Genomic DNA, 21,498 nt, shown 5'->3' with positions numbered 1-21,498 from the left:
AGTTTTAATAATTTTTTAGTGGATTCCTTAGGTTTTCTATATATAAGGCCATATCATCTGCAAACATAATTTTACTTTTTTCTTTCCAATCTGGTGCCTTCTATTTTCTTTTCTTGCCTAATTACCCGTCCTCTAGTACAATGTTGAGTAAAAGTGGTGAGAGTGAACATTTTTGTTTTGTTCCTAATCTTAAAGAGGAAACATCCAGCCTTTCACCATTAAATGTGTTGTTAGCTGTGGGTTTTTCATAGATCTCTTTATCAGCTTGAGGATGCTGAGTATTATTATCATGAAAGGTGTTGGATTTCATGAAATGCCTTTTCTTCATCTATTGAGGTGATCATGTGGTCTTTGTTATATTCACATTTATATGATGTCTTCCATTCTTGGAGTAAGCCTCAGGCATTATAGAAATTAAAGATTAGTGAACATCAGTATTTGGATAAATGGTAGAAGCCTTGGGAGTAGGTGAAATTACCCAGAAAGTGCATATAGGAAGAGAAGGTAGTCAAAGATGGAACTTTGGGGAGTATAAATATTCTGTTATCATGTACAATGCTGAATTTAATTTCATTTAATAAATTTAATGTAATGAAAATTTCACCTAAGGTAGCAGTTGTGGTTTTGCTATTCAAGGTAATTGTGCTATTGTCTACAGCTGTTGACGTGTCTGAAGATCTCTGGTACCATGGAGTTTTTCTGCCCTTTATCTGATTGCCTTTGTGTGACCCTTATACAAAGTCTAAATATTTAAGGTGTAGGCAAAGGAAGAGAATCAGCATGTTTTTTTGCAATGAATATGTACAGGGCGGGGCAAAAGTAGGTTTAAGTTGTGAGTACATGAAACAGAGTTTATTCTTGTATTATTATTTACTAATTATTGCATTATTTTCCAAACTGATGACAGTGCTGGGAATCAAGATTTCCACAGAGAATAATGCTTCCCAGAATGACAGTTTCCAGCTTCTTTTATGTACTTGGAATTAGGGAGGGAATGTAAGGAAGATTACCTGAAGAGCAGGGTGGGGATTGGATTATAGGTTAGTTAAGATATGTGTTCTCTTGAGGGTGGTTAGGCTTCCAAGGGCTCTGAAAATGAGGCATTTCAAAAGTATGTTAATGTTGATGAACAAAAACATCGGACAGGGCTTGCTTAAGGCAAAGATAGACCTTTCACTAAAGAAATTATGTGCCTGGGGTGTGACTATCCACCATGACTTGTCCAGTTTGGAATTTATGATCAGATCACCCTGTGAAGTTACTTTAGGTTAGTTTTGTTATAGCACCCCACGCCCCCTTAAACAATTTTTTTAAAAAAGAGATTGTCAAAGCAGCTTGACAGAATTGGAAACAACCCAAATTGGAAACAACCCAAATAGTAGGAGCCAGGCCAACGTGGGCCAAGAGGTAGTGGTGGGGGAATGGGGCACATCTGTAATATTCTTAACAATAAAAGTAATTTTTTAAAAAAAGTAAACAGTTCAGTTAAATCCGTATCATGCATACTATACTGATAGGCATAGCATGTACTAGATTTCAAATTCATTGTGTTGGGAGAAAGAAACCAGGCACTAAGAAAATATACTGTATGATTCCATTTGTTATTTTGGAAAAGTAAAAGCTAATTTGTAGTGGCAGAAATCAGTGTCCCAGGATGGATGGATTAGCCATAAAAGGGATGGAGGGAACTTTTTGAAATAGCACCCCTTCTTGTCCACCGAAAAACCAACCATTTTTAGAAAGACTGTCAACTCATGCTTTCTAAAAGTATATACATATATAGTCTTCTAATGTGAAAAATTGTTGGCTTTTTCTGTTTTTATGATTGCAGGGAGCATATGTGCCTCATTTCTTACCCAAAGCTACCAGCTGCCAGTTCTTGATACAATGTTTATAAGAAAGAAATATCGAGGCAAAGATTTTGGGCTTCATATGCTGGAGGACTTTGTCGATTCCTTTACAGAAGATGCACTTGGCTTGCGGTATCCACTGTCCTCTCTAATGTACACAGGTAAATGGATTGAGTTAAAAATGTTAAACTTGTCTCAGTGTCACTTCTGACTTGTTTTTGCAGAATATTGTAAATGTGTACATATCAGTATTAAATACATTTTGATTCTTTGGTACCCTAGAGCTTAATTTTGCAAATGTGTCCTTATCGCATGTATATGGTAGCTTTTTAAAAGAATTGAACTATAATTTATATTCCATAAAGCGCACCCTGTGGCTATGTAATCGTAACCACTGTAATTCCAGAACATTCTCATCATCCCAAAAAGAAACTCTGCACCAGCGGGCAGTCACTGTCCATTCCCCCATTTCTTCATTACCTAGCAACCACTAATCTATTTTCTGTCTCTTTGGGTTTACCTACTCTGGACATGTCATGTAAATGGAATCATGTGATATGATTATATTATAAGCCCTTTGTGTCAAGCTTCTTTTATTTTGTGTAATTGTTTTCAAGATTCATCTACACTGTACCACGAATCAGTGCTTCGTTCCTTTTTATAGCTAAATGACATTCCATTGGATGGATATGCCACATTTTGTGTATCCATCACCGATTGATGGACTTTTAAAGTTGTTTCTACATTTTAGCTATTATGAATATTGCTGCTGTGTACATTTGCGTAGTTTTTGTGTGGACATTTCTCGTGTTGGGTCAGATAGCGACTCTAAGTTAAACATTTTGAGGAACTGCCAGACTGTTTTCCAAAGCAGCTGCAGTAGTTTTACATTCCCGTAAACCATATGTGAGGGTTTGCAGCTTCTCCACATCCTCACCAACACTTACTGTCTACTTTTTTTATAATAGTCATTCGAGTGGGTGCAAAGTGGCCTCTCATCGCTTTGATTTGCACTCGATGTTGAACATCTTTTCATGTGTGTATTGGCCATTTGTGTGTCGTCTTTGGAGAAATCCCTATTTAGATTATTGGACCATTTTTTCTTTGGGTTATTTGTGGTAGTTTTGAAATTAAAAAAGAAATTTCAGACATACAAAAGGTATAAAAAATTAGGTAAATACTTACGTACCATCAGCATGTACCATCCATGAGAAATGGATCATTGCCAGCACAGTTGTACTCCTGCCCAATTAGCTTACTCCCTTCCCTGAAATAGCACTGTCCTCGATTTGGCATTTATTTTCTTCATGCATTTCTTAGGCTTTTAATACATATGTATATATCCTCCAACAATATGTCATATTATTTTAAATATTTTAAAACTTTATATAAATGAAAAGTACTGTATGAATTCTGTAGTTCCCTTTCTTTACTCATCTTTATGAGATTCATTAATGTCGATTCACAAAGCTCTATTCATTTTCCATCCTGTTTAGTGTTCCATTGTATGGCTATACCATGTAGTGATGCTTTAAAAACTATTAGTGGATTTATATTTATGTAAGTTCCATACAATTTTTTTTCCTTAATGTAGTAAGATTTAATTCTGGAAAGTAATTTACTTGATAACTTTTATGACATACAATTTACCATTGCTTTTATTCTAACATCAGCTGTTTATTTTCTTCTTCTTTTTTTAATATGTCTTTATTGATTTCAGAGAGAGGAAGGGAGAGGGAGAGAGAGAGAAACATCAACGATGAGAGTCGTTGATTGGCTGCTTCCTGCATGCCCCTGACTGGGGATCAAGCCCACAACCCAGGCATGTGCCCTGGCTGAGAATCAAACCGAGATCTCCTGGATCCTAGGTCGATGCTCAACCACTAAGCCACGCTGGCCTGTTTATTTTCATTAAAATATATTTTGTAACTTAATTCTTTTACTAAATGTTGCAAAATTGTCCTCAGACCAACAGAGTCCATTTCCCTTATTCTTCTGATGCTTGTTATTTGTTATCTGATGGGTGTGAAAATGGTATCTTGTTGTTTCATCTTATATTTCCTGGCGGCTAGTGAGGTTTATCATCTTTATCTTTGTTTAGTGACCATTCAAGTTTCATTATGTGTGGATTTCCTGTCCACAGCCTCTGCCAGTTTTGGGAAGGGGGAGTTATTGCATCTTTCTCATTCAGTTTTAGGAATTTTTTATATGATTGGAATACTAATCCTTTGGTTTATTCTGAGTATCTCCTAATCTGTGTCTTTGTGGTATCTTTTTAATATAAAACTATGCAGTGCATTACAACAACCACTAATATAAATTAGATATAAGTTAATTAAAATTAAATGAAATTATAAATTAGTTCCTCAGTTGCCACCTGTGGCTTGTGGCTACTGTATTGGACAGTGCTGATATAGGCTGTTTTTATTACTGTGCCTTTATGATGATTCTCGGTATCTGTTAGGGTAAGTCTTTTTTATTCTTTTCTTCACAGTTGGCCTCAATGTTCTTTCTTAACCTTTTCTTCTTTCATTTTGAATTTGGGATCAAGTTTTGTAAAGTTCCATTGAAAGGAAACTTTTGGGATTTTGTATAGGATTGCATCAAATTTGTAAAGTAAATTAGAGCGAATTGGTGTTTTTACACTATTGAGTCTAACAATCCTTTTATTCAGTTTTTTTGCATCCTTCAATAAAATTTAGTAATTTTCTCTTTAAAGGTAAAACACATCTTTTATTAGGATTTTTTTTGCTTGGTCATGTTAAAACTTTAACATGGAATTTTATTTAGAATTTTTATGTAAATGAGATGACTGGATAATTTTATTTTCTTGAGTTGCTTTGGTATTTTGGTATCAAAGTGATGCTAGCCCATTAAGTGAGTTTTCAGCTTTCCATCTTCTCTCTGTTTTCTAAAACAATTGATATTTGGGATTTCATCTTTCCATCTTCTTTCTCTTTTCTAAAACAATTGATATTTGGGATTTCTAGAAAATTCGAAATGTGTTTTACAGCTTGCAAGCAATACTTTGAAAAGTATCCAGGAGACCATGAACTCCTTTGGGAAGTTGAAGGTGTTGGACACTGGTGCCAGCGAATACCTGTCACCAGAGCATTACAGAGAGAAACACTTAAAATTACAGGTAAGAATGTTTTTAGTTTGAACACATGTGCCACTTGAAAGTAGCAGTGCCTGATGGTGATGTGTCTTACAATCCAGAGGAGTGGTGCACTGCAATGTGATCTCTCTAGTAACAGACCCTCAGATGTAACATGATTTTTTGTTATGTGTTAATAGTTGAGTCACTAAGAATAGCCCAGCAGAATGTCATCAGCAGGAACTGGTGGGTGAGAAATAAACAGAGGTTACTGAAAGAGCACAGAATAGGCATCAGAGGACCAGAGGTAGTCCCCAGTCTCATGCATCTTTCCTCAAAGTCACAAACTACAGATAACTGTGTAAGACTCTTTGTAATTGCCAGGTTTCAGGATAAGATATTGGTAAAGGGGATATCCCACACCTAGATTTTCAATACCCTTCTATTCTGCTCTGCAGGGCTTTTGTGAAAATCAGAACAGTGTTACAATTTAAGCCAAATATTTATTGGGTCACAATTTGTAAAATTCTTGTACATGCAGCAATTTCTCCAAATGAAGCTAAAAGACCTGTGTCTGGGGAATACGGTCTTGCATCTGTTCCAGAGTATGAAGTGGGAACTGAAGACAGTCCATCTAGTGAGATGCAACTAACTGTAGGTACACTGTATATTTACTGTAGGAAATAATTTTTATGTTTAAAATAGATTCAGTCAGTATTTAATTTTGTAAGTGTTATTCATTCAACAAACTTAGGTAATTGCTACTGTTTTAGTTTTCTGGCATCTTTTAATTGGTTACTGAGGATTTAATTTTCTTTGAAAAATAATTTAAAATACACATAAAATAAAAGAAAAATCTGTAACTCAATTTTTCAGTTTATTTTAATATTAAGCCAAATAATTTTCAATGTGTCATTTCAGTGAAAATATATTAAAATTGCACTATGTCATAAGGTTGGCAGCGTAAGTTAGGCTTCCTTTCATTTTAGAAGTTTATATTCTTGATATTACTTTAATATTTTAATAGTTCAAGGAAAATATTTCTCATATTAAGGTATTATATCTCTATTTTTATCAGTAACCTCATGGGGAAGTGGCTTTATTTGTTTATTTTTACTACATGATGTATTTTTTAGCTTTATTGAGGTGTTATTGACAATTGTATATCTTTAAGATGTACAGCTTTGTGTTTTGATATACATGGTGAAATGATTATCACTACATGGTTTATTCTTTAGATGATGGTATTTCTATTTGCTTTTTCCTATTTTTAGACATAAAACATACGTCGCTTTTTGTACCTTTTGTTTATTCATCTTTATCTATGTCTTAACCTTGTCTAGTTGAGCTACAGCCTTCCCGAAGACATGATTTTTATCTTATTTGTGTGTTATAAACACACCTTCAAGTGTATGTGCCCATAATAATATAAGGTTTTGATAAGTGTGTGACTGGATAGCAGTTTATATAGTAAAGTAGCTACTGGGGCAAGCGCTTGACATATGAATTATGGGTCTTTTAAGCATGGGGGAAGTAGATGGTCCATTATTGGAAACAGATAAGTAAACAAATACACTGTAGGGTAATAATTGTTATAATAGAGCACATAGCAAGTGATTGCAGGTACATAAAAGAGTATGACTAACTCTATCCAGGGACTGAAATTGGTGAAGTAGTAACCAAGCTGAGCTGGCTTTTAAGAGGTGAGTGGGAGTTCTGTGCCAAGTGTTGCTAGGGCATTCCAACTATTATTTTTTTGTAATGTAAAGGAGTAGCACAGTTTGCATTTTGGAAGCATCACTAGCATCAGAGTGGAGAGGATTATGGGGCATGTGGCTAGAGTGAGGGATAGCAGTGAGGAGGCTATTAGAAAGTTCATGTTAACGATGATAAAGGCCTGAACTAAAGCATTGGCAATACAAAGGAGGAGGCAAGTTTGAGAGGTTCTTCAAAGTCAGAATTGACAGGCTTTGTGGTTGACTGAATGAAGGATAGGAAGAAGTCATTACAGACTGAACTGTTACTGCCATTTAAACAAGAGAGGGAATACGGCTGGGAAAAGATTGTTACAATAATATTTTCGGTTTGGGACAGGTTGGATGTGAAATTGGATGGAGCATCCACAGGGGAGATATTTCATTGGAAATAGGGCTTTGGAAATCAAGAAAGAAGTTTGGGAAATTAGATTGTATGTTTGGGTTCATTAGCAGATAGAGGTTGAAGTGAAGGTAGTAGATAAAATTACAAAGGGACAGCATGTGGATTGAAAAGAGAAGGTAACTGAGGACTGAATACTGGAAACTCCAGTGTTTACCATTATAACCCATGAAAGGGCCTGATAAGTTCTTAGGCTCATGGTAAACTGAGGCTGTAACATAGCCTTTTTATTTCTTAAGTTTTCTTAATTGATGAATAGTGAGTACCAGAAAGTGCTATTTGAAAAACATTTTAAAAGATTTTCTTTGACACTGAATGAAATAGATCCACAGGGAGATGAAAATGATCTAAAACTTTTGGTTTTAATCTGTATCTCTATTTTAGATTGATTCTCTAAAAGATGCCTTTGCAAGCACTTCTGAAGGTAAGAAATTCAGCTGATCTGTCAGAAGGTGTTTGAGACACTTAGAATTAGGGGTGTGTGCGAGTGTTACTTAGAGCAGGTTAAGACTTACCCAGCTTTCGAGTCTAGCTCTGGAGTCTAATGCCCCCACTTACCATTGGTTTTACTGTGTGAACAGAGTGAGTGATGGCACCTCTCTTTTCCTCATTTTCTTACCTGTAAAATATGGACAGTAACATTTACCTTTTTTATCTCCCAAGATTGCTGGGAGAGAATATAAGTGAAAATGCAAAAACTTTGTACAGCTCAAAGTAACATGGAAGTGTGAGGAATGAATACTGACAAAGTCTTTTCATAATTTGGAAAAAGATCCTGACATCGTTTCTTATGTCAGATGTGAGAGAAAGGAAGGGTGTAATGGTGGGGATATACGTAAACTAGCATAGTTCTTGCATTTCTGTGTATTTTAATAGGTAATCCTTTGAATACATAATTAATTGTAGTTTTGCTGTCTTTTTCTTAGGCCATGATAAAACCACACTTTCCACTCGTACCCGAAGTAGTCATCTGAAGCGGCCAAAGATTGGAAGGCGGTTTCAGGATGCTGAATTTAGTAGTTCTCAAGGGGAAGGTGAAAAGACTTCCTCTACAGTGTCAGTAAACAAGTAAAGCATTGTGTATTTTATTCTCATTATTTTGTTTATTCTTATTTTCATATTATTAGTAATTAGTATTTAAGGTGGAGGCTGTTGTTAATCATGTAGCAAATGAATTTGGTATAGGAGTTTGTATTTGAACTTTTCTACAGGATTATTGATTCTACTTATCAGTGGTGTCACTTTGACAGTATAATAGGGAGAATTTAATTGTTAGCAAGAGAGTGGAATTTAATTATAATTCAGTCTCTTAGACATGAAAATCCAGGAGAATATTCTATTGATTATCCCAAATGTATAATTATCTTCAACTTTGAATTTGACAGTAGCTATAGTTTTTAGTAATGCTGAGGTGTAGTCAATTTTAAAAACCTTCAGTTTTACATTATAACTGATACATTTCACTGGGTTATTGGATATAACATAAATTAGTGATAACTGTAAATGGTGCAGTCAGCTCCTCTTAATCAACAGAACACTTGGTCAAAACTGTATCTTCTATGTTCCTTTGAATCTTAAAGCAAGATTTTAAATTTTGTATTAAACTTACACTTCTGCCCTGCTATTCCTACTAACTGTTTTTGAATCAACCATTCATAGCTTTGCCATTTTAGCCGTGAAATTATTTTACTCAGGTAGAGAATTCTGTTGCTATACTAATTTCATTATGTAAATAATTTTGCATTTGTTTAATTCAGTAAGTATATAAATGTTTTATTTTTGTGAAAAGTTCATGTTGAAGGAGAACATAAATATTTAAATTTAGTAATTTATGAAAAGAATAAGAATTTAGATAATTATGATTTTCTTACTGAACCACATTTGATGTAATACCTTTTTTAGAAGGAAATATAACAATGCATCTTAAATTGAACATCTCAGAATGATGTGGAATTTTGTTCACTTTTCATAAACAATAGTAACAGTAAGACTAAGTACTTGAATGCTTACTCAGATAGTACAGAGAACATAATTTCATCTTTGCCCTTGAAGAATGCTTCATGGTTTCTATTACATGTATCTGTCTGTGGCTCAAGTTAAGGGCACTGCAGGGTGGCAGGGTGTGATAACAGAAGTGCAAAGGGCTGTGAATGCTGAGGAGAGAGTGATTCTAATTGAGGGTATGGAGACGTTTGGCATTTGGGCTAGGGCTTCAAAGATAGGTAGAAACTTAATAAGCAGAGTTGGGAGAGAAGATTTTCTGGCCCAAGGGTCCACAAACTATGGTCCATAGGCCAAATCTGGCCCAACACCTATTGTAAATAAAATTTTATTGTAACACACCTATGCTCATTAGTTTACATGTTTATTATGGTTACTTTTGAGTTACTGTGGCAGAGTTGAGTAGTTATTCAGAGATCATATGGCCCACAAAACATAAAAGTTTGTTCACCCTGGATCTGTACGAGGGATGTCCAAAGAACTTTCTGCAATGAAGGAAATGTTCTGTGTCTGCCTTTCCCAATATGGAAGACACTACCCAGTGTGCCCATTGAGCACTTGAAGTGTGGCCAGTGCATCTGAGGAACTGAATTTTTAATTTCATTTCATTTTAATTAATATAAATAGTGACAAGTATTTTATGGCTACTGTATTGCATTGTGCAGTTCTAGACTACAGGAATAATGTGAGTGAAGGTACAAAGCTAAGAGGAATGTTGATAAGGATAACTGTGATATATAAGGTAAATCGTAGTGTAACGGAAATCAAGGTTCTACTGCCTGCCACCATGAAAGCCAAACTCGAGAGACAGATGCTGGTGAAAAAGGAACGAGGTTTATTTAAGTGCCAGTCACCTGAGAAGGTGGGGGACTTTTGTCACAAAGCCCATCTCAACATCTCAGTGCAGACAGAGGTTTTTTATAAGGAGGGAGAGGGAAAGCAGGACAAAGCAATCAAGGGAAGGGAATTGAAAAGTTCTCTACATGCAGGCTAGCACAGTCCATTCCAGTAAGAATCTTGAAACTGTTCAAGTGGTGAACTGGTGTGTGTCATCCTGGTTCTGTGGTTGAAGGTCACCAAATCTCCCAGAACTAGAATGGCTGAAGGTCGGAGTCTGCTTCTTCTGAAGTTAGTTCCTAGGATTCTTATACAAGCATGCTGTGTATCTACAAGCTACATATCAGTCAGTCAGCATTTACAGAAACCAGTGTCAAAAGAATGATGGGGTGGGTCGCAATTTTCCACTGTTACAGTAGCATCTAGTAGGAGATAAAAATATAAGGTTCTGGTCATGTTAGGCTTTGAAAGGAGGTATGCCTTATTCCCTAAGCCATAGGAAAACCATCAGAACTTTCTGAGTGGGGCTGTCATAGGTACAGATATATAGAAATATAGCTCTGAAAACCTTATAAAGAACAAGTATTGAGATGAATTGGGTTCCCTGGTCGGTGTGGCTCGGTTGGTTGAGCATCATCCTGTGCACCAGTCCGGGTGTCCGGGTTGTGGGTTTGATCTCTGATTGGGGTGCATTGGAGAGGTAACCGATTGATGTTTCTCTTTCCCTCTCTGTTCTTTTCTCTTTAAAAATCAATGAAAACATATTTTTTAAAAAAGGTGAATTGGGGAGAAGTTAATAGAATTCTCCAGAGAGAATTGGGGCCTGAAAATCACATTCAGAGGTAGAACTAAACTATGTCATATATGGTCCAAACTGATATTTTTGAGAAAGAAAGGGGCATTATAATATGCCAATGCTGGGATAAAAGCTATAAACCAGACTGTCCCAGATAAACTATGATGCATGTTCATTCTAATAGAATAAGATCTGATCAGATATGGATAGAGTAAAAGAAAGGCCTAGTTTACATGATTGAAAAGATGGTCATGTTATTAATTGAACTAGAGAACAACGTAGGAAAGAGAACAAATTTGTAGAATGAGATTGGTTTGGGACCTGTAAAATTTGAAGTTGTTGACTGAACACCACTTAGCTGATTCTCTGAAGTATTACTTCCTTTATTAACAGATTCCTGAAATTTATATTCATCCTTAAAAAAACAAGTAAGAATGGTTTTCTTTTGTTTTCTAGATTGGAGTCTACTGCACGCACATCAGAGAGCTCAGAAGAATTCCTGGAAGAAGAACATGAACGGAGTGTGATTGAATTTGAGGACGGAAGTAGTGATAAAGATGCTCGTTCAGCACCTGAAACCCAGCCACATCTGGAGAAGCAGGATGGTGAAAAGGTAGATCATTTACTAAATAGAATGAATGGAGTTAAACTAAATTTTAACTTTCTTAATTGTATATTGTTAGATAAATATAATTATATACTTTAGAGTCTTAGTAGAAACTGTGTTTAAATATTAAAAAGCATATATCTGTATTAAGCGAATTCAGGTACTGGAATGGGGAGAGGCTAGAGTTACAAATATAATTTTATATTTCAAGCAGTTTATAAAAGTTTGACTCACAGCAAAGATAAAATAGACAATGTTTAGGTAGTGAGGCACCTTAGTACATTTAAAACATAAAGTAATTTTTGGAATTAAACATACTTAAGAAGTGATACAAATAATATCTACCTTATGGAATTAGTTAGAATGCCTTAAGGTCCAACAGGTCCTCATTGCAACGCTAGTTTGGTTAGGAGGATATGAATGAGTTACCCATATATATATGGTGTCCCCCCAAAATGTATACATACAGTTTGAATAATTATAAAGGCAATATTTATTAAAATACATTTCATTTTCCAAATTAAGCTGTCAGCTGTTAAATTGTGTATATATATGTTTTTGGAACACCCTTTATTTGACTACAGTTGATTATGGATTCCTGGCAAAATAACTAAATTCATTTTTTTTAAACACTAGAAAACATAGGAAAATCCTTTCTGACTAAGTTTACTTTAGAAAGAAAGAAAGAAAATCCTTTCTTACTAAGGATTTCTTCAGCTCCTCAAATATTTGTCTCTTTTTTCTTCTTCTCATTTCCTGTCCTTCTCTTCTTTTTCTTTAATGTCTTTAATCATTTCCTCTTTGCAGATTCCTTATTTCTTCTTTCATATGTGCTTCAGTTTCTTTAAAAACTCTTTACCTGTTTGCTCAGTCCAGCCAGCAACTAAACATTACCAATTTTATTTTCTCATACCAATTTAGCTTCCTCTACTTCTTAAAACTGTATTTTATTTATTTGTTTGTTTGTTTTGTTTGTTAGTTAATCCTCACCCAAGGATATTTTTTCCATTGATTTTTTAATTTTTATTTTAGAGAGAGTGGAAGGGAGGGAGTGGGGGGGGGAGAGAGAGAGAAACATTGATGTGTGAGACACATTGATTGGTTGCCTCCCGCATGTGCCTTTGACTGGGAATCAAACTGGCGACCCTTTTGGTGCTGGGGCCAACACTCTAACCACTGAGTGACATAGGCCAGGGCTTGAAACTATATTTTTAAATGGCTTTTTTTTTTCTTTACTTGGAGAAAATTGGGAAAATAAAGTACGTTTTTAAAAAAAGGTATTTATGGGTTGCTTCCATATCTTGGCTATTGCAAATAATGCTGCATTCACCATAGGGGTGCATGTATTCATTCAGATCAGTGTTTCAGGTTTCTTCGGATACATTCCCAGAAGTGGAATCACTGGGTCATAAGGCAGTTCCATTTTTAATGTTCTGAGGTAACTCCACATTGCTTTTCACAGTAGTTGCACCAGTCTGCATTCCCACCAGGAGTGCACTAGGGTTCCCTTTTCTCCACATCCTAGCCAACACTTGTTGTTTGTCGATTTATTGGTGATAGCCATTCTGACAGGTGTGAGGTGATATTTTAATTTTGATTTGCATTTCTCTGATGATTAGTGATATTGAATATCTTTTCATATGTCTCTTGGCCATCTGTATGTCTTCCGTGGAGAAGTGTCTATTCATGTCTTCTGCCCACTTTTTAATTGGGTTGTTTGTTCTTTTGGTGTTAAGTTGTCTGAGTTTTTTATAAATTTTAGATATTAACCCCTTATCATATGTATCACTGGCAAATATCTTCTCCCATTCAGTAGGTTGTCTTTTCGTTTTGTTGATGGTTTTCTTTGCTGTGCAAAAACTTTTTAGTTTGATGTAGTCCCATTTATTTATTTTTTTCTTGTTTCCCTTGCCCAAAGAGATATATCAGAAAACATATTGCTAAGAGAAAAGTGTGAGATTTTACTGCCTATATTTTCTTCTAGGAGTTTTATGGTTTTAGGTCTTATATTTAAATTTTTAATCCATTTTGAGTTTATTCTTATATATGGTGTAAGAAGGTGGTCTAGCAACCCAAGTGCCTATCAGTAGATGAGTGGATAAAAAAGCTGTGTTACATATATACACACAATGGAATACTACTTGGCAGTAAAAAAAGAATGATTCTTACCTTTTGACAGCATGGATGGACCTAAAGGGTATTGTGCTAAGTGAAGTAAGTTAGACATAAAAAGACAAGTACCATATGATTTCACTTATATGTAAAATCTAATGAACAAAATAAACAAAATGAAAACAGACTCATAGATACTGAGAACAGACTGACAGTTGTTAGAGGAGAGAAGGGCTGTTGGGGGGCTGGGTGAAAAAAGTGACAGGATTAAGCAGTACAAATTGGTAGTTACAGTCACAGAGATGTAGATTATAACATATGGAATATAGTCAATAATATTGTGATAAATATGTATGGGGCAGGTGGATACTTGAAGCGGCGAGGGGACCAGTCTGTAAAGTACATGATTTTTTAACTACTTTGCTGTACATGTGAAACTAATACAGGATAATATTGAGTGTAAACTGTATTTGAAAAATAAAAAATTAAAAAACTAAAAAGATTTATGTGTGCCTAGATGCTTATGGGCATATATATTTGTGTGTGTTTTCTCTTTTAAAAACGTAATATTAACTGTACATCATGTAATGGGTTTTATGTGTCCAGTAATACATTGAGCACATACCGTTGTAGGCCACCAGTGACACTTTCATTCAGTTCCAGTGTATTACCTTACCTAGATTGACTGCTCTCTCTCTCCAAGACTCTCAAGCCCCCTGGCTCTATAACACTGCTGTATTTTGGTTTCTTGGTTTTTTAATTTCTGACGTTTTGTTTTGGTTTTATTTATTTATTTTTTGACTGTCCTGCTTTCTGCTTTTTCCCTTTTATTTGTGGACACTCTAAAAGACTCAGTTCTTTTTTCTTTTTTAAAATATATCTTTATTGATTTCAGAGAGAGGAAAGGAGAGGAGAGAGAGATACAAACATCAATGATGAGAGAATCATTGATAGGCTGCAGCCCCCAACCCGGGCATGTGCCCTGACCAGGAATCGAACCCCGATCACCTAGGATCCTAGGTCGATGCTCAACCGCTGAGCCATTCCCGGCCAGGCAAAAAGACTCAGTTCTTGACTTTCTGGTCTTTGGTTCATACTCTCTTTTGAAAATGCATCCAATCTAATGGCTCAGTAAGAGGATGACCAATAACTCTAGACTTTCAATATTGATCGAGAGTGTAGTCTCATAAAGTTATTTGCCTTCTGAATATTTCTGTTTAGACAGATGTCTTTTATCATCTTAAATTCACCGTAATCTCTATTCTTTATCACTTCTGTATTGAGCCTTTTATCTTTCATTCTGTTCCCAAAACTAAAACCAGCTGGACTGAGTATTTCTCTTCAGTTGCTTCTTACTTTTAGTTACCAGAATTCTATTTTTAAAGCTTTTGCTCTTTCTCATTTTCTTTTAACATTTGTCCACCCTAGTTGGTCCTTTTATGAGTTTTATTGTAATTGCCTTCTGTGTGCAAGCTATTTTGTATACTGTCTGGCCATTAATTTTTGTAAGTCCCTGATTTCAGTTTTCCTGTGGAAAATGTTTTTAACATGATTTCAAGCGTTCTGTATAATTCAGCCAAATCTATTTCTGAACACTTGAGTGCATCAGTTTTCTTATTTTAAAAATGGTAATAAAATGCCCTCTAATTATTAGAATATCACTAGGAGTAGAAATATTAGACATTAAATAGAAGTCTTGTAAATTGGTAAACATTAGAATATTTTCAGAAATTGGAAGGTTTGTGTTATCAGATCACTTTTCTATATTTTAATATGATGTAAGGAGCAGGATTGTACAGAAATGGGTTTACTAAACAATGAACTGAGATTGGGGGCTCATTTATCCCTGCAAGAACCTGTGGCCAAACTCAGCTTCCCATAAGATTGCTAGTGTTCTTCCCCCCTGGCAGGGTAAACCCTGACTCCCCGCAGGCCCCAAAGATACCAGGTGCTGAGCAGCTGGTGGTCTGTAAAGAGGCAGCACCACATCTAGACTCTCTCTGGTGCCTTTTTACTGAAAAGGTTCCTGGCATGATTGTCCTGTAAGAGCAAGAAGGGGCAGGGTCTCATTACTGACTCTCGGACCCACACTGTGTCCGTAGTGCATCTGGGTCCGTGAGAACGGGGAGTTTGGGGTACTTATGGATTCTTTTACTGACCCAGCCTCATAGTACATCCGGGTCCTGTCCTCTCTGTCCATGAGAACAGGGGGAGTTTGGGGTACTTATGGATTCTTTTCTTTTATTGACCCTGCCTCATAAGTTTCCCCTCTCCCCCAGTAAGACTGTTCTTTAACCCCTGCCCTGTAATGTGGTAGAATTTACCTTGAGTCCTGGTGCATGACAGAGAGGAACTGAGAATAGACCCCACCTTGCCTGACAAATAGCAGCCTGTAACTGTGTCCTGCCTTATTTTTCCTGATTGTGTAGGAATCTGAATTAGAGCCTATGAATGGTGAAATAATGGATGATGCTCTTAAGACCTCTCTTATAACTGAAGAGGAGGACTCCACTAGCGAAGTTTTAGATGAAGAATTAAAATTGCAGTCTTTTAATTCCAGTGAAGACTCTACAAATCTTGTTCCACTGGTGGTAGAATCTTCAAAACTCCCTGAGGCTGTTGCACAGGATAAGGTAAGAGGGAAATAAGCCAGTTTTTTATAGTTACTGTATTCTAGTGTTTGTGACATGCAGGGGCAGTGTAGTATGTGTACTTTCCTCCACCTTAACATGTACAGTCCTTTAGGAAAATTAAGTTTTAGACTAGATTTGGTATTTTACAAAGATGCAATCAGTAACATTTCATAAATTCAAATCTTTGTAACTATTTATTCTTATCTGATTTATGGTAACAAAATGAGTTTTACTTTGTAAAGGGAAAAGCTTAGAAAAATGGATAAAATTTTTTTTTTTACCAAATATTTGAATACTTGTTGCTTACAGAGTCATTTTAATTTGTTTTAATTAGGGAGACAGATTAGATTAGTGGGAAAAACTTGATGGACTATTTTTAAAGAAATTTAATTTTTTATTTTGAACATTTTAATTTAAGGGTAAAAAACTATTGTGTAGCATTATTTTATTAGCATCTCACATAAGTAAATGAATAAAATTTGCATTGCCCTTACCTGTCATCTAACAAAATGAGTTTTGGCGCATGACAGAGAAGGACTGAGAACTTAGTGGGGTGGCAAGTGTCAACTCCCGAGGGACTCTTGGTTCTGCCTCCAGTAATAGCAAGAACGTAAAAACTTTTGAGTTGGGTCATGGCTTTGAAGAATCTTGATACGAAGTTTAAAATATCTTTTTAAAATATCTTAAGTACTTTTTGAGGTAAAATTACTCTCTTTATTATATCTTTAAAGCAAGAACGTAATGTATCCAAATGATCAGAAAGACTATTTTGAAGAAATTGAGTTGTATTCAGAATATGTACACATGATTAACTATAGTAATGAATACCGAATTTTTTTGTTTTTTAATATGTCTTTATTTCAGAGAGAGGAAGTGGGGGGAGATAGAGAGATAGAAACATCAATGACGAGAGTCACTGATTGGCTGCCTCCTGCACGCCCCCTACTGGGGACCAAGCCCATAACCCGGGCATGTGCCCGACTGGGAATCGAACAGGGATCTCCAGGATCATAGGTCAATATTGGCTCAACCGCTGAGCCACGCTGGCCAGGCAGTACTGAATTCTTTAAAAGGCAGTTTAGTGTCATTGCATATTTGTTTCTGAGAATGATTTATATAAGGCCTATATTTCAAAAGTTGGCTCACCAGGTTTTTTATTTTTAGACCTCACATGTAACTGACTCAGAAATGTTGCTAGACGAAGGCCCATCTGATGAAAAAGGGCATGCAGAAGAGAAACCAGCGCTAGTTCCAAGAAAGAAGGCACATTTTGGGAGTTCAGACAACGTTGCTATTATCCCAAATGAAGAACGATCTGACAGTGGTTTTCCAAACTCTGTGATAGCTGAATTTTCTGAGGAATCGATCTCTGAAAATTTATCGCCCAACACTACTTCTTCACTGGAAGACCAGGGCGAAGAGGGTGTGTCCGAGCCCCAGGAAACATCTACGGCTCCTCCTCAGAGTTCTTTGATAGAGGTTGAACTTGAAGATGTACCATTTTCGCAGAATGCAGGACAGAAGAACCAGTCAGAGGAACAGTCTGAAGCTTCTTCTGAGCAACTGGATCAGTTTACACAATCAACAGAAAAAACTGTGGATAGCAGCTCAGAGGAAATAGAAGTGGAAGTGCCTGTTGTAGACAGGCGGAATTTAAGGAGAAAGGCCAAGGGGTATAAAGGACCCGCTAAGAAGAAAGCCAAGCTGACCTGAATGAAGGAGAAATGCGGATGATAATTCCTCTTCTTTGTAACATAATTGTTTTTAAAATATGGTAATAAATAGCACGGGGCACAGGACAAAATTCCAAAATTTCACTTTGAGCTTATTTATGATAGTTTTTCCCTCCCCCTTAGGACCTAGGATTCATCATTGTTTTTAATTTTTCAGGCTATTTTGTGTAAATACAGTTTTTTAATTTTTATTAGCCATGTTTCAATTTTGGGAAACCAGGTCATACTATATTTTCTTTAGTTGTTGGGACCATCTGACCATTAATTATTTAGGAAATATAAATTAGAAAACTGAAAGTAGTAGGCTTTCCATTACTTGTGAGGATCATAGAAATTTTTACACTAAGGGTTTTGAATAGTGAACTTGGTGATTGGTCTAGAGGTTTTAGTTTAAATATCAAAACAAATCACCATTTTTAAAAATGTAGGCATGCCTAACCAAAAATGTCAGTAAATTAGAATAATTTCAGCTAAATGAGAGCACAAATATAGAAATTTATGGTCAGAGGTTTATGAGGGTGGTACTTTGGCCTCTCAGCCCGTTGTTGTATAGATACAGTTTCTTCATTTGACTTTAATGTCTGAATAGGTACAAACTTTCCAACTCACTCTTTATAACATCTGATATTAACAGTACTGCTAGGGATTTAACTCTGGCATGTAGGTACTAATACAATTATTTAAAATTGCTTTTGAAGTTGGGGACTAGACTTTTGTCTTCACCTAGTTAACATGTATACATCAGAAGAGGACCCTTCCTAAGACTCCTCCTTAATCCTGCCACTGCTTTATTCTAGAATCTTTATACTCCTCTCAGCTTTCATCCACTTCGCTAACTCACGGAGTGATTCCTGTCAAAAGATCTGCCTGCCTGCCTGCCAGCTTATGCCCTTGGCATCATTTTTGGGTAGGTATGAAACTGTGCCCCGCAATCATAGACCTAGATGGCAGCAATAAAGCTGCCCTAGGAGCTGTGGTCACCACAGCTTAAGTCAAATTGGAGGCTTTGATCGTCCCTTGGGTCTTGCTTACTCTTGGTTTGTTCTGTGCGGATAGGTTATGAGTCAGCCTGCTCATTGTGTTGCCATAGCAAAGGCCTTCGCCTAGGAAAACTTAAAAAAATAATAACAAATCCCTCAATTGTTAATTTTTGTAGAGTAATTTATTTAGAAATGAACAAAATGGTAATATTTAGGATCCAAAGAGAATCTCGAAACAATAATGCTCTTTGGAAGTATTATGTATACTCAGATCTGTACTTAAGTTGAAGAATGCTTTGAAAAGACCACTTAGATTGTTTTCAAAACAAGCTTGGTCCTTAATGAATAAATATGTTATGACTTTTTGTCATTATTTGAAGTGCTAAGGATTGATGTTGATTTTTTTAGTCCAGTCAGGTGATGTCATTACATTTTATTTTGGGATGTTGATATTTTAGAAAGATCTAAGCTAAAATCTTTAAGCGGGCGAAATAGCAAACCCTCCTATTCATTGTAAAATTTTGAGTACTTGTATCTCCAAATTTTCTTTAATTATTGGTGGGGTAAACCAGATTTCACGTTAAATGAAAATTACAGCACTTTGGCTGTTTGTTTTCTCAAAAAATGCTAAATAAGTGAAAGAAAAAGTATAAGTAGTAATAGTTAGCGAATGTTTATGTTGTTATACATTTTATGAAAAACTTTTGTTAAAACCACAAATAGGGAAATACAAGATTAAGATTTAGTAAGTTCTTATTCTTAACCTTTCCATTTAAAATTCTTATAATAGATAAAAATACAATATTATTTTACTTTTTTACTTGGATTACTCATTGTTCTCTTTAAAATAGTTCTTTAAAAAAGTGTAATTTAAGAAGACTGAGTTCACTCTTGCTGTGTGAGTATGGTTGCTGAGTTTACAAACAAATGTTTAGTTATTCGTATGTGGTCGTTAGCAACAGTGTAAACGTGTTCAACTTGTTCGGTTTATTCTTAAACAAGATGCGCGTTTTAGGCCATTTCAAAACATTTTGTTCAGCGCACAAGACTTTGTTGCATATTATCTGACAGAAAATGTTATTTTGGCATTTATAGATGGTAGAGAAAAAGCTGAGTCACGTGGAAAAACCTAATGTTCATGTTCCGTAGCATGTTCTTTCAGTAAATGACTTCTATACTCAGTGAGCATAGAATTTATAACAAAATATATCCTCAACAAGGAGACTGAATGAAACTTCATCAGATACTTGTGTTTGCAAGTCATTAGTAAAACTTTCAGAAAGAGAAGACAGAAATCCGACTTCAATGGGCTGGTCTAGGTGGGTGTCCAGGCACATCCTCCAGTCCTTTGTGAATTGTTTTCTGCTCAGAAGTCTTATTTGTGGAGAAGGGAGTTAACTTCTTTGTGTAAATACGTATATATTTCCTTGTGTAATGTAAAGCAGTTACTAGCACAATTTTAGTTCTACTTTTAAGTTTGTTCAGTTGCTAGACATCACAGAAATAAGTATATTTAAGAATTATAAAGGTCCTTACAACTTTTAAAGGTGAGAGGGTCTATTATTGTTTTTTATAGACTCTAATAGCATGACAATGTCAGTCATCCACTTAAATTGTGTCTATATTTGTGGTGTTTCCATTGAGTAGAGAATTCTCACAGGAAGGTAACAGCTACTAGTGATTGATGGTCCACTTTTTGCTGACCACCAGAACACTACACTACCTAAAATGGTTTCAGTGACTTTAGAAAAATAGCTGGGAGGTTTAGGATTGCATCAAATTGAGTTTACCTAGTATCTAATATCTATTATGTTCTGTTTTACCCTTAGGGATTACCTTCTAAAATTTGGTCACACCAGCAAACAAACAAATTCTTAAGGTGTAAATAAAGAATTTATACTAACATTACTCATTTGTGTAATAGTATTTTACAAATATATTTCTGCCTTGTATGTCCGCTAACATCAATACTGTTTAAGATGTTACCCAGTATTTCGTGGGTGTGATTAGTTATGCTTCTATTTGCATATTTAATATCAAGCTTTCTTTGTGTAAGATATTTAAGTTGCTTATTTTTGGTTCTAAAAAATAAGCAGACCTCAGTTCTGTAGTATCAAGTGCGTACTTTAGCCAGTGTTTTGCTTTCACCTTCCAAAACCTAAGTCATTCATACATTCCCCTTTTCTGTTTGTGGCAAAATCATGTTAAAATCTAATTGTAAGAAAGGTTCAGCTTCTGTCATCCCAAAGTAATTGTATTATATTGGGTAGTCATTCCCAGGAATAGCCTAGCCTTTCTTTTCCTAAGTGTCTGTATTCTAAAACTTCTGTTTATAGAACTTAGAAGCTATTACATTACTCAGAATAGCAAGTCTTACGAAGTACTCGTTTGTTTTCTTGATAGTTTTTTTTTTTTTAAGTTTAAAGTAGTAATTAAACCTATATTTTGTGATTGTTTCTTGGTCTGTGTTTTGAAATTTTTTTACCTTTTCCCTAATTTCACTGATGATGTGTTTAGATACTGAATTTGTTTAAACATTAAATGATTTTGTTAAAGGCACAATTAATCATACTGGTTGTACCTTCAAATCAGACTTTAAAAAATAAACAATTATCGATTAATATAATATGAACCACCCTAAAGCTCAAAGCCACAAACATATAATTCATATCACAAAAGTGCTTTGACTTAGTCA

The 21,498-nt window shown here is 35.5% G+C and overlaps 1 protein-coding gene across 2 annotated transcripts in view; it reads left to right on the top strand.

The window, feature by feature from the left end:
- FAM169A (family with sequence similarity 169 member A) overlaps nucleotides 1–21,259 on the top strand; it is a 46,205-nt gene extending 24,946 nt beyond the window's left edge. The window contains exons 6-13 of one of the 2 annotated variants that reach the window (XM_087815413.1): nucleotides 1,832–2,011; nucleotides 4,864–4,992; nucleotides 5,489–5,601; nucleotides 7,489–7,528; nucleotides 8,031–8,172; nucleotides 11,195–11,351; nucleotides 15,887–16,090; nucleotides 17,255–21,259. In XM_087815413.1, the coding sequence (XP_087671539.1) occupies nucleotides 1,832–2,011; nucleotides 4,864–4,992; nucleotides 5,489–5,601; nucleotides 7,489–7,528; nucleotides 8,031–8,172; nucleotides 11,195–11,351; nucleotides 15,887–16,090; nucleotides 17,255–17,803 (1,514 nt within the window). In that variant the 3' untranslated portion in view covers nucleotides 17,804–21,259. The remainder of the gene's footprint in view (nucleotides 1–1,831; nucleotides 2,012–4,863; nucleotides 4,993–5,488; nucleotides 5,602–7,488; nucleotides 7,529–8,030; nucleotides 8,173–11,194; nucleotides 11,352–15,886; nucleotides 16,091–17,254) is intronic. The other variant, XM_016205255.2, reaches the window with a different exon arrangement.
- Nucleotides 21,260–21,498: the final 239 nt, after the last annotated feature.

Source organism: Miniopterus natalensis, chromosome 3 (assembly GCF_054644295.1).
Source record: "Miniopterus natalensis isolate mMinNat1 chromosome 3, mMinNat1.hap1, whole genome shotgun sequence".
Lineage (NCBI taxonomy): Eukaryota > Metazoa > Chordata > Mammalia > Chiroptera > Miniopteridae > Miniopterus > Miniopterus natalensis.
This window is presented reverse-complemented; position numbering and strand designations above follow the sequence as displayed.